Source organism: Dioscorea cayenensis, chromosome 12 (assembly GCF_009730915.1).
Source record: "Dioscorea cayenensis subsp. rotundata cultivar TDr96_F1 chromosome 12, TDr96_F1_v2_PseudoChromosome.rev07_lg8_w22 25.fasta, whole genome shotgun sequence".
Lineage (NCBI taxonomy): Eukaryota > Viridiplantae > Streptophyta > Magnoliopsida > Dioscoreales > Dioscoreaceae > Dioscorea > Dioscorea cayenensis.
Genome location: NC_052482.1, coordinates 10,946,266 through 10,960,352, shown reverse-complemented (window position 1 = coordinate 10,960,352; position 14,087 = coordinate 10,946,266). Strand labels below are relative to the sequence as shown.

Here is a 14,087-nt window from a genome sequence, read left to right as displayed (position 1 = left end):
TTTAAGAACTGCCTCTCCATTTGAGCCCGACGACTCAACGGGAAGTACTTCGCATAAGTCCTGAGGGCATCTTCACCCTTGATTCTCAGTTCACTCTCAAACCATACGGCTGCACTACCACTTAGCATATAAGAAGCCAATCTGACCTTATCTTCCTCTAGGCTCTGCATAGCCTGGAAAGTCCTCTCTATCTGTCTGATCCAAGACTTGGCCACTGTCAGGTCAGTGGTCCCCTTGAACGGTGGTGGTGCATGACGTGCAAACTCTGTCAGTAGGTCCCGACTGCCTCCAGAAGTGTGCTGACGGCGCTGACTACGCATCATTAGCATCATCTCTCTCATGATGCCTATCAGAGTTTTAGGATCTGGTTGTTCTTTAGTATCTGACTGGTCAAGGGCCTCCTGATCCAAGTCCATAGGTTTTTGGCGTGGGCTTGCAGGCCCTCTGCGAGGTCACCCTCTACCCCTAGGTATGATTCTACAGATTAAAAGACAGACAGAGCTTTAGAACTGGTTACACTACCCAGACCCATTCTCAACAAGAATTTTCAAAGATTGACAGTAGTTAAATCAATAGGGTGACATCTAACAACAGCTCTGATACCACTTTAATCTATCACGCACCAGCCCAACAAGCTGGGTCCACAGACAGATCGGCCGCATCCAGTGGGACTGGGACCCACTGGGTGCAAGGCCTCAGATTTGACCTGGTCAGAGGCAACCCTAACAAGCAAAACAGAAATAATAATATCGACTACACATAGAGTCACAGAAACAGGGATAATACAGATATGCACTATGATAGTCCTACAGAGTACACAAGTAGTTTACAAGTCAAAATACACAAACATGATACAAGTCTCACTCGTACAGAATAAAATAGCATACAAGGTTCACAACCTCAAAGAACAGGTGTTGACAAAACCACAACAACAAAAGAAGCCCCAGAACAACCCACCGATCCTAAGCTTGATCTTCTCCTGTGAAAGAAAAAAATTCACAGAGTACATGAGCCACAAGGGCCCAGTAGGATCGCAGAAAATAACAGAATAATACAGATATAGCAGAATAATTAATAATTCAGATAGAATACAGAAATAATCAGAAAATACAGAAAACACGCAAAAAACAGACATGTACATCTCACTGACTAATAACACAAATCAACAGCAGGAGGCTGGATCGTCGACTATGAAGTCAGAACAGAATAGAATATCTACAGCCGGAGTTGGATCTTCGACCGCAGCGCAACAAACACGCATGTCCGGTAGCGCTACTACAGAAAACATGTGCACATGGCTAGGACTTGCTCCTCCTAGTTGGGTGAGCCAGGAATGGAGATGTACTAAAACCGCAGAAATATAGAATACAGATTGAGAAAATACCGAATAAAACACTTAACAAAATAAATAACTTAAATAATTAAATAGATAACAAATACAGAATAATAACCAAGATACGAATAAATATTGCAAGAACAATATAATTAAATAAATAAATAAATAGCCACACACAAAATATGGAATTATACGGTGTGAGAGCCTACCTGGCTCCGAAACTATGAAGTTGAATTAAACAGACGTCACGACTAGGGTTCTATGACGGGATCTAACCAATCAAAAGAAATTACACTTAGATTATAATCTAATGGGCCTGAAGAGGGTTAATCTAAGAGATTAACCACTCTAATACAAAAAGAGAACAAGCACTCTCTAAGAACAACTTTAACAATCCAACACAATTGTAAGACAAAAAAAATGAATAAACGATACATACTAGCAATTAAAAGTTTTCAGGAGCATTAAAGAGTTAAGTTCTTAAAAAATTTAGCTATGCATGTAAAAATTTTCCATGAAAGCTTTGTAATAAACACCAGCACAAATAACTCTCCAAGACTAATAATCAACATTAACACATATTTCAAAATATATAAATCTATAATTCTAACATGCACCACAAGAATTTAAATAAACTCTATTAAAAAGCAATACTAAAAATAAACTAAACATTGGCATGAACACCAGAAAAAGGATGAATTCTCAATGAAAAAGAATTTCTAAAACCTGTAGTGCATGCACACACACACACACACACACACACACACACACATGTATAACAACAAACCATCATGCACAACCAAATGTTTATAAATATCAACTAAATTATATCATGGTTGCATACTCAAAATATCAAGTTTACAAACATGTAAACCTATAACAAGATAATTTAAATCTAGAATGTCAATTTACAGGTTCAAACTTACAAGATGCATATACAAATATCATAATTAAACTAAAGGTATCCTTTGATAGTTGCATACATGCAAGGATGAATAAACATGAATACAAAGTAAATTAACATTCCAATAATAAACTCAAAACTAACTGCAAAACATTACAACAGAACAAGGCATTTTGAATAATCAATAATTGAGAAATAACTAGGTATTTAAGAATCTAATAACAACCAGGATCACTTACCTCTACCCTTGCAGAAGAGTTGCCAGAGAAGGCTACTTCCAGTCATCAGAACTCTCAACAAAGTCTGGCTTGAAGAAGGAGGATGAGGAGAAGAAGGAATTTTATCGAAGATGAAGTAGCTTTCCACTCTAGTTTTAAACAAACATACCAATAATTCAGCACACAATACCCTGACCAGATCCACAACTAAGGGAATCAAAAGAAGTTGGTGGGCTCCCAAACATGCTCAGTCAAAGTCAAAGGTCTCCAGCTCATCTCCGGTCAACTTGGTCAGTAGCCAGAAGTAACAGATATTACACATACATTTCACACGGCATTCTTCACACTCTCTGGTGATATTACCTCTAGTGGCGGTGGAGACATGCACATCATCATCTTGCTGGCGTAAGAAACCAAGTGATCATGGCTTATCGGACACCGAACTGAGCATGAGCGCGGACAATGATATTGTTCTCCTAAGGGACGAATGGTCGGTGCTCCGATAATGGCCTTCCGATGCAACACCTTTATCCTCCTTACTTCAATTATTAGCCATTGTTGGAAGATACTCAGAAGTTGATTATGTGACTGTTGATACATGTTCATCTTGACTGAGTTTGGTTGTTGGTTGTCGTTGTGTGCATGGCTTGGTCGTTCATGCAGCATATTCTGTTATCTTACTAGTTTGAGTGTTTGCTTTATTAAGCTTTATGTCATATCTTGTCTCTACCTTAGCTGGCTGTCATGTTTTGGCATCACTACTCAATGTAAATTTCTTTTGTTTCAATGAAGGGTTGAGAAGCATTGTTAGCAAGTTACTATCTTTCATCTTCCTTTTTTCTTCTTTCTTTTGTTCATCTATTCTTGAAATGCCTTCCCTTTTTAAGAGTAGTATCAAAGCCAGGGTCTTGACACCATGACTGAGTTCGGTATCTCATCTCAGACCCATGTCCCTCTCTTTAAGGGTGAGAACTTCAATCTTTGGTGTCTCAAAATGAAAACTATGTTCTAATCTAAGGGACTATGGAATATTGTTGAGAAAGGTTTCTCAGAAGAAGTAGAGGAAGAGGCTGATAAAGAATTGAGAATAAAAGATGCTAGTGCCCTATTCTTGATCCAGCAAGGGTAGATGAAAGAATGCTCATTCGGATAGCTGAAGCTCCTACTGCAAAGCGTGCATGGGATATATTGCAAACTGAGCACAAATGGAATACCAAAATATTATCTGTGAAACTTTATTCTCGCAGATAAGAGTTGGAGACAATGAAAATGAAAAATGGTAAAAAGATACAAGAATTCATTAGCCATGTTCTTGACATTGTCTACCAGATCCGAGCACTTGGAGAAGATGTACCTGAACACGCGGTTGTTGGAAAAATCTCAAGAAGCCTCACACCTGGCTTTAAGCATGTTGTGTCTTCCATAGTTGAGGCAAAAGACTTGAGAACACTCACGGTAGAGGAGCTAGGAGGTTCATTGAAAGGACATGAGGCAATCCTACTTTTTTTCCACTGAGCAAGACGAAGCAACTACGCTTCAAGCTACAACTGTTGCTGCAAATCGAGAAGGAAGAGGTCGAGGACAAGGCTCATTCTCAGTGCATTTCCGTGGCCGAGGACGAGGGAGAGGAAGGAGTGGTGAGCCCTCTTCTAGACAACAATAAAGACAAGGAATACAATGCTATGTGTGTAAAAAATATGGACACACTAATGAACAGTGTTGGTACAATGATGACAAAAAAAGTAAATGTGGTTGAGGAAACCAAAGAAGAAGAAGAAAGTTGCCTGTTCATGGTGACTAAGAACTTCACTTGTGAAACCAATTCAAGTTGGCTTATCAACAGTGGTTGTTATAACCATATGTCTGGTAACAAAGATCTATTCCATAGACTGGAGGATATGGCTCATCAAACCGTGAGACTTGGGGATGGCAAGGTACTGAACGTTGCTAGTGTAGGCTTAGTTTCACTTCACTCAAACTCTGGGAAGCAAAATATGCTTCACAATGTACAATACGTACCTCAACTAGCCCACAATCTCCTCAGTGTGGGCCAGTTGATGGCGTCTGTATACTCTGTAGTCTTCCTGATGAAGAATGTAAGATCAAAAGCATGAATGCATACACCATAGTTGCTTGTACGAAAATGACAGCTCGAAGACTGTTTCTACTAGAAACTAAAGACATTGGCTTTGCTCATGCTGTGTTGGGTCCTAATGAAGAAACAAAGCTCTGGCATCATCGATATGGACATCTGAGCATTGGTAGGATGCAGCAGTTAATGGATAAACATCTTGTGGAAGGGATGCCACATATAACCTCAATGAAGCCATGTGAAGCATACTCTTCTAGCAAACAAACCAAGCCAGCATTTCCGAAAGGACAAGCATGTCATGCGGAGACCATTCTCGAGCTCATTCATGCAGATCTAATGGGTCCAATGCAAACATCTTCACTAGGAGGTAACAAGTATGTTTTTCTTCTTACTGACGATTTCTCTCACCATAGTTGGGTATATTTCCTCTCCAACAAAGGTGATACTTTAGAATGCTTCAGCAAACTAATTCAAAGGATTTCAATGAAGAGAAAAGCAGCTGAAATTTACAACTTTTATGTCCTAAAATTTTTTTTAAAAAAATGTTGACTAAATTATTGAAGAAACTAATAAGTAGCACTTCATTTGTATTTGCATAATACCAATACAATGTTGTAGTTTATTAATTGGTAGATTTTAACAGAGTGCTTAATATTTTAGGTTAGATTAGTTGGTGGAAAAACTCAAAGGCAAGGTTCAACATCCATGGTACAAATAACTTTTTTTTAATATCTATCACTGATAATAAAAATGGAAAATATGGTAATTTGTTTTCATAGGGACTAATTCAATAAATACAAGGTAAAAATCTCCATAAAAAAGAAAGGGTAGAAGTGGGTGCAATTGACAATGTGAAAATAAATCTAAAATATTCTTAAATTTGTTTCATAGAGGCTTGGCTCTTCATAATATACTAACCTACTTTTCCTAGAGATCCACTTTAACTACTCTAAATGGCTTAGCAACTCACTTACCTGCAATGTAAGTTAATTAACCCAAAACTCTTTTAGTCTTAATGATTTTCTGACTTGGTGATTTGCATTGTTCTGGACTATTGTGTAGGATTCTATTGCAGTTTTGTACACACAACAAAAGCTCTGTGACTAGAGCTGCTTTTGCAAGTCCACCGCTCATACAACAAAGACAAGGAAGACAAGTGCCATCAAGATAAGTGGTAGATAAATCCCAAGCTGAAAATGTAGCCCAAAGGAAAAAAAAGAAAATTATCTAAATTTGTTGGAGAAGATGAAGAAGAAGAAGAAGAAAAGAAGAAGAAGAAGAAGAAGAAGAAGAAGAAGAGGAAGAAGAAGAAACTATACTTACTACTGGGGAATTTGCACAAACTATCAACACATTGTCTAACATTCTTTGTTTTTTTTTGGGAAGCAATAAGGTAATTTTTAGATGTATTTTTTGTTTTTGAAACAAAAGACATCATCCATGTTAATTAATTTGAAAAACAAATGACAAGATACTAATTTTTTTTTATTTTTTGTGTGTTTTTTACATTTGTTTCAAATATGAATATGCTTGTGTTGTGCCAATTACATCGCCAAAATATTTTTAGCTCTTGAAAATATTTGATTCATACACAACATTTACAACATATAGAGCATTTAATATGTCTGTTTCATACAAAGAAATTATGAGGCTAGCTGAAAAGCAATTAAATCATCCTCTCAAGACGCTCAGGACAGACAGAGGAGGTGAGTTCACCTCTAAAGATTTCTGTAATTACTGTAACCTCAATGGAATACAAAGACAACTATCGGCACCCTACTCACCTCAGCAAAACGAGGTTGCGAAGCGAAAAAACCGCACTGTCATGGAGATGGCACATTCTATGCTCAAGGAGATGCACCTTCCCATTTCTCTGTGGGCTGAAGCAATTGCCACAGTAGTGTATATTCTCAACCAATCACCCAGGAGTGCAGTTGAACTTCAAACACCGTATGAAGCTTTGCAAGGTGAGAAACCACTTGTGCAACACTTACGGGTGTTTGGTTGTGTCACCCATGTCTTAATAGAACCAAAGTTTCGAACGAAGTTGGACTTCAAAACACAAAGATATGTGTTCATAGGTTACTGCGAAGAGACAAAGGGATACAAGTTGTTTGGCCCAGAGACTAAGTAGGTTAAAGTTAGCATGAATGTTACATTCTTTGAAGACATGGCATGGGATCGGTCTAAAGCACGCAAAGTCACAACTGACTTTGTGACCGTTGACTCTCACATTGATGGGTCAACATCTAAGCATGTTAAAACATACACACACACAGCCAAGCAACCATACATCACCACCAGAAGACAATGGACAAGTGTCACCACCACTAGAAAATAATGAAAGAGCATCAACCCCTGACACTATTTCTCTGATGAGGTATAGAACTCTTACTGATATCTATAATACATGTTCCTTCGCACTCACTTTCACAAACCCTGCATCATTCAAAGAAGCAGTAAAGGATGATGGTTAGAAGGCTGCTATGGATGATGAAATAAGCTCTATTCATCATAATCACACTTGGGAACTCACATCTTTACTTGATGGGAAGAAAATACTTGGATTGAAATGGATTTATAAATTAAAATACAATCCAAATGGTTCACTACTTAAGAAGAAATCTAGTATTATCGTAAAGGGATACTTACAAAGAGAAGGAATTGACTTCGATCAAGTTTTTGCTCTGGTCACGCATAGAGACAGTTCACATTCTTCTTGCAATAGGAGCTCAAAGACGATGGCCCATCTACCAGCTGGACGTGAAATCTGCCTTCTTGAATGGAGAACTCAAGGAAGATGTCTATGTATCATAGCCGGAAGGTTTCATCATCAATGGGCATGAGAAAATGGTATATAAACTTCGTAAAGCTTTATATGGATTGCAATAAGCTCCCAGAGCTTGTTACAGTAAGGTGGATCAATACTTCACCAATATTGGCTTCATATGAAGTGCCAATGAACCGACCCTATATACAAAAACTCAAGGGAGCATTGATATATTATTGTGTATATATGTAGATGATATCATCTACTTAAGCTTATCACAAGAGATGCTTTGGGAATTCAAAGAGAATATGATGAAAAGATTTGAGATGTCAGATCTAGGATTACTCAGGCACTTTCTTGGACTAGAAGTGCAACAAGGTGATGGCTTCATTTTTGTGTCACAAAAGAAATATGCCATGGACCTCTTAACTAAAGCTGGAATGCTACACTGCAAGGTTGAATCAAGTCCAATGAACACTAATGAAAAGCTTAGCCTTAATGATGGCTCAGGTGCGACTTGTGGGGAGTTGTATAGAAGGCAAGTAGGGGGATTGCTATATCTCTCCCACACTCGACCAGATCTAATGCATGTTGTGTCTCTTGTCTCCAGGTATATGCATAGCCCAACAATGCACCGCTTTGGTGTAGTCAAACGTATCATGCATCATCTTGCTGGTACATTAAATTTCGGACTGCTTTATGAGTATTCAGATTAGTTTAAACTAGCGGGCTACTCTAATAGTGATTGGGGTGGTTCGTTAGATGATAGAAGAAGTACTTCAAGGTGGGTGTTTAGTCTTTGATTAGCTGCTGTGGCTTGCAGCTCAAAGAAATAGGAGATTACGACACTGTCTAGTACGGAAGCGGAATATATTTCGGCGACCTCTGTAGCCTGTCAAGCAATTTAGATGCGAAGGTTACTTGAAGACATAGGGGAGAAACAGCATGAGCCCACGGTCATCTACTGCGACAACAAATCTGCCATCGCAATAGCAAAAAAACTCAGCTCATCATGGAAGAACTAAACATATCAACACTCATTATCATTTCATTCGAGGTCTGATTAATAAAGGTACAATCACATAGAATCATTATAGCACTGAGGTTCAGACGACAAATATCCTCACAAAAGCTTTGTGTGTTCAAAAACATGTTCAGTTAAGAGAAATGATGGGTGTGAATGAGTTCTGAGTATGGGGTTATGTTGGAAGATACGCAGAAGTTGATTATGTGACTGTTAGTGCATGTTCATCTTGACTGAGTTTGGTTGTTGGGTGTCGTTGTGTGCATGGCTTGGTCGTCTATGCAGCATATTGTGTTATCTTACTGCTTTGAGTGTTTGCTTTATTAAGCTTTATGTCATATCTTGTCTCTATCTTAGCTGGCTGTCATGTTTTGGCAGCACTACTCTATGTAAAGGTCTTTTGTTTCAATGAAGGGTTGAGAAGCATTGTTAGCAAGTTACTACCTTTCATCTTCCCTTTTTTCTTCTTTCTTTTGTTCAGCTAGTCTTGAAATATCTTCACAGCTTGCCTTCCCCTTTTAACAGCCATATCATCATCAACAAGCACTGGCGGCGATGGGACGACCACGGGCTTTACTTCTTCGTCCATTTATGACGACTGGGAGATGTAACGGCAAAAATGACAGTGAGCAGCAACATCAGCAGAAGCAATGGCAGCGTGCATCATTGACATCAATTGCAGCAACATCAGCAACATAGCAACAACGGCAGTGGACAGCAGCAGACCTCAGCAGCAGGTAGTAGTAGGCAGCAACAACAATAATGACCGTAGTAACGACAGCGATCCTTTTGGATTTTTTTTTTAACTTTTTTTTTATTAAGATATATGTATGTATTGGGGAAGAGAAACATCTTCTTCTCGTCTTCTTTCTATGTCTTTCTCTCGCTCCTTCCTCCTTATTTCTTCGCCTTCGTCTTCTCTTCTTTCTCTCTAGTTCCCTCGTCTCTCTTCTCCTCCCCTTCGTTCATTCCTCCTCCATTTAAAAGCATTTTTCACTAACCGCTAGCTCTCACGTGGGGATGGTTGCATTGATCGTGATGCCGGTTTTGTCCATAATGTCGCGACCATGCTACACACGTTCCACGGCCGCCCTTTTTTTTAATTTTTAATTATTTTTTTTATTTTATATAATTTTTTTTTTTTTATATTTTTTGTACTTAATATGTAAATGTTTATTATTATTTTTTTTCTTTTATATATTTTCATATACATAGATATTATTTATTTATTTATTTATTATTATTTTTATGATATATATATATCGATTAATCTTATTCTAGTATATTTATTTTTTATTATTATCTTTATTTGAATTTTTTATATTATATATATTATTTTTATTATTTATTTGTTTATTTATTACTATTATAATTATTATTTTATTATTTATTTATTTATTTATCATCTTATATATATAAATAATTATTATTATTATATTGTACATATATATATTAGGTATAATCACCAAAATAGTCCCTATACTTTTCTCTCACTTATCTTTTGGTCCCTCTACTCAGAAATGCTCCCGATTAGTCCCTTTACTTTTGAAACTGTGAGATGTAAGGGATTCGGATGTTGATGAATAAAATCCCCATGAATTTGACATAGATGGCATTGTTTGGCTTATTCAATACAATCTCTGACCATGGTTGGCCAATAATATCCCATGCGCTTAATCTTAAGATGCATCTTGGGTCCAGATTGGTGTGCACCACATATCCTAGAATGTATATCATGCATGACTTCTTTTGCTTCTTCATATGAAAGGCATCGTAGAATTAGCTGATCATATGATTTGCGGTATAACATGTCATTAATGAGAGTGAATCTTAGAGCTCTTCACTTTATTTGAAGGCTTTCTGATTTGTTCCTTTGCAATTTATCATATTTCAAATATTCCATGAATGGTTGCCTCCAATCTTCCTCTAGCATGTCTAGGGTGAAGACTTCCATATTTTCTTCAATATTTTCTTTTTCAACATCGCTGAGGAATGTACTTATGAGTCTTCTATTTCTTATAACGATTTGAACTTCATCATGATATGGATTTGCCAGCTCTTTTGCTATTCTTGCCAAAGAATCAGCTTCTCCATTTTCTGATCTTGAAACTCTGCTCAATTACACTTGGGGAATTTTCTTCATTATCATTTTCACCTTCTTATAGTATTTAAGAAGTTCAGCTTTGTATACTTTGTATTCTCCTTCGACTTGTTTGATGATTTATTGTGAGTCTCCAAATATATGGATATGTTGAATTTCCATTTTGATTGCTAATTCCAAACCAGCTATGAGAGCTTCATATTCCGCTTCATTGTTTGTGCATGACTCTATAAGGGAAAGTGCATATCTGAGGATTCTTCCTTTTGGTGTGACAAACACAAGTCCTATCCCGGCTTTGATTTGTGGAAGCTCATACCTCAGTGCGGGCTTTATAGATGATGCTCCATCAAAGCACAGTCGCCAAAAAATCTGCTAGTGCTTTCCCCTTGATAGCTTTCTGCGGAGTGTATGTTATATCAAACTCCATTAAGATCAATGCCCATTTTGCTAGTCTTCCTGTGAGTAATGGCCTTGTCATAAGATATTTGAGAGAATCAATTTTGGATATGAGCATAATTTTGTGCGCCAGGGCTAAGCAATGCTTCTCAATGGGTGTATATTTACTCTCAGCTCCTATCAACATTCTGCTGAGATAATATAATGCATTTTATTTGCCATCTTCATTGTTTTGAGATAGCATAGCTCCCAATGATCCTTCTGAGGCAGCAGTATATAGAATTAGCGGTTTTCCCGAGATTGGGGCCACTAATACTTGCGGATTCAGCAAACACTGCTTAATATCTTCAAAAGCTTTCTGACATTCAGCATGCCACTTGAAAGGTGTATTTTTTCCTGACCAACTTAGAAAAAGGCTTGCATCTCCCCGATAAGTTGGAAATGAATCTTCTGATATATGCTAAGCACCCTTGAAAAGACGGCAACTGCTTCAATGTTTGTGGAGGCAGCATTTCCAATATTGCCTTAATCTTAGAAGAATCTATTTCTATCCCTTGATGTTTCACAATGAAACCCAAAAACTTTCCTGATAGGACTCCAAAGGCGCATTTCATTTGGTTTATTTTCAATTTATATTCTTTGAGGCGTATGAAAATGGTCCTCAAATTTTCAAGATGTTTGTCTTTTGAATTTGTTTTCACAACCAGATCATCAACATATCATTCAACGACCTTATGAATCAAATTGTTGAATATTCTGGTCATAGCTTTTTGATATGTTGCCCCCGCTTTTTCAAACCAAATGGCATTACCCTGTAACAATATATGCCCATAGGTGTTCGGAAGGCAGTATGTTTCTCATCATCTAGGTGCATCTTGATTTGATTATACCCTGAGTATCCATCCATAAAGGAGAATATCTCATTCAGCGAGGTATTGTCGATCATGATCTCCATGACTGGTAAAGGAAAATCATCGTTGGGACATGCTTTGTTCAAATCTCTAAAATCAACACATATCCTTATCTGGCCATTCTTTTTCTTCACAGGTACTATACTGACAATCGAATCTGGGTATTCTTTCTCCCTGATAAAATTTGCTTCTATCAACTTCTTTGTTTCTTGTATTATTTTCTCTTCTAAATCAAATTTCATCTTTCTTGGGGCGTACTTAATTGGAGTAACATTGGGATCAATAGCCAATCTGTGAACAGCTACCTCATTCTCCAATCCTGGCATCTCATTGTAATTCCAGGCAAAATAGTTAATATATTCTTTCAAAAGAGCCTTGAAGGATTCTTTTTGTTCTTCTATCAATTGTGTACTTAAGAAAGTTATTCTTTAGTCTTCATCACTTCCCAAGTTGATTTCAATTAACTCATCAATTGTTGCTTGACCACCATCCCCTAATTCAGGTGGTGCACTTTTCATCTTAACATCTTCTTCTTCCTTAAGACTCCATCACGTAACACAAATGCCTGGAAGATTCAGAATAACCTACTCCTCTCTTGTCAGGATGGGAATGGTTCCATAATTGATGAAAAATTTGATATGATTTCTTTGACCAGTTTATTTTGCCCCCAAATTCTTCAACTATCCTCTTGAGTTTATTCGGGTATTGGCTTGGAAAGTTTATAGTTTAGATTTCACTATCCTCTTCTTGTTCAATGTGTATAATGTCATCATTTGAAATTTTGTTATTTTTAACTTTGTAGAAGAGGATTCCTCTTTCATTCTCATTTTGAGCTGGCACATAGAATGTCTTCAATTGCTCCACGGTATCAACCTTCAAATCATCTAGGGATTTACAGAGACCATCTAAAACCCTTGTGATATGCAACTTGCTTTCTTAGATAGATCCTCTGGTTTGATTTGCATCACTTTCATCTTCAATATCACTGCCATAGTGAGGCAATGTGGATCCTTTCTTTTTGGATATTGGCATAGCATTAGATGGTTTTGCCAAAGCCTTTTCCACCAAATTCGGTGTTTTACCCCCTTTGGAAATATCAAGGTAGTATTTGGCATCCTAATAATGTATTTCATGGACACCAAAAGGTTGAATTTCACCATAAATTCTGCATTCTTCTCCGTCCACCATATATTTCATGCATAGATGAAGAGTTGATGGGACCATCCGGTTTTCATGGATCCATGGCCTACCCAATAAGGCTTTGTATGAAGCATCAGCATCAATTACATGGAATTTTACATCAGATATGATTTTTCCAGACTTCATCAGGAGAGTGATAGATCCCAATGCTTTCTAACTATGCTGATTAAAGCCTTGAATAATGATCTTTTTTGGAGATAAATGGCATATTTCCATAGCTTATGGCTGAAGAATATTGAGGGTCATTAGGTTTAAGGAAGACCCAGGATCAACAAGAATTTGATTGTTCTTTATCCCATCACAAGACCGTGTCACATACAATGGTCTGTTATGCTCTGCAGTTCCAAGTAGTAAGTCTTCATTAGTGAATGATACCAAAAGTGTATGTGTGGCATACATAGCTTCTGCCATATTAATTTCAGCAAAATAAGCTTGATACTCTTCAGGGTTTTATAGGGCATATATTAAAGACTCCCTAACTTCTGTTGACATCATTAGTGTGTCATACATGCTAAGCATAGCTGGGACTTTCTTCAGATGTGCCAAGATAATATAATCTGGTTTCTTTAATGGTTTCTTTGATAAGACATTTTCCTCTTCAATCATTTTTCCTTTATTTTTATCATTAGAGCTAGAAGCTTGTCTTGATTGGAGTAACTTGCCAGTTCTAAGCTGCATTTGATGTATGTGGCAGGATACCTCATCCTCTTCATTTGGAAAATTCAACTCATCATCAGAACCTTCCAGGCATGTTAGAGCATAACAAACACTTCTCACTTCAAAATAAACATCTGTTAACTTCAAATTTCCCATGAAAACTTGCTTTTATAGCCATTCTTTAAAATTCTGACAATCTCCTATAGTATGTCCCACAAGTCGGTGATATGGACAATAATTTGGGTGGCTGTCAAAATGCATCAAACACGGCCTTTTGGGCTTGGGTAAATCTAGCCCTTCTTCCATAGTTAGATTAAAAAGCTCTCTTCTTTTGTCTTTTTTTATTTCAATATTTGAAAGAATGGATCTGTCCTTGGCATTATTATTGAGAATGTAGGCTTCATGATTTTTTGGATCACTCTTTGAATGAAATGAGAGATTTCTTTTGCAGGCATTACTTTTCTCAGGACTTTATATT

The 14,087-nt window shown here is 37.2% G+C and overlaps 1 protein-coding gene across 1 annotated transcript; it reads left to right on the top strand.

Moving 5' to 3' along the window:
• Nucleotides 1-3,721: 3,721 nt before the first annotated feature.
• Nucleotides 3,722-4,572, top strand: LOC120273158. The gene is made up of 2 exons (XM_039279802.1): nt 3,722-3,913; nt 4,027-4,572. Exons 1-2 carry the CDS (start codon nt 3,722-3,724, stop codon nt 4,570-4,572), a joined length of 738 nt encoding a protein of 245 aa, XP_039135736.1.
• Nucleotides 4,573-14,087: the final 9,515 nt, after the last annotated feature.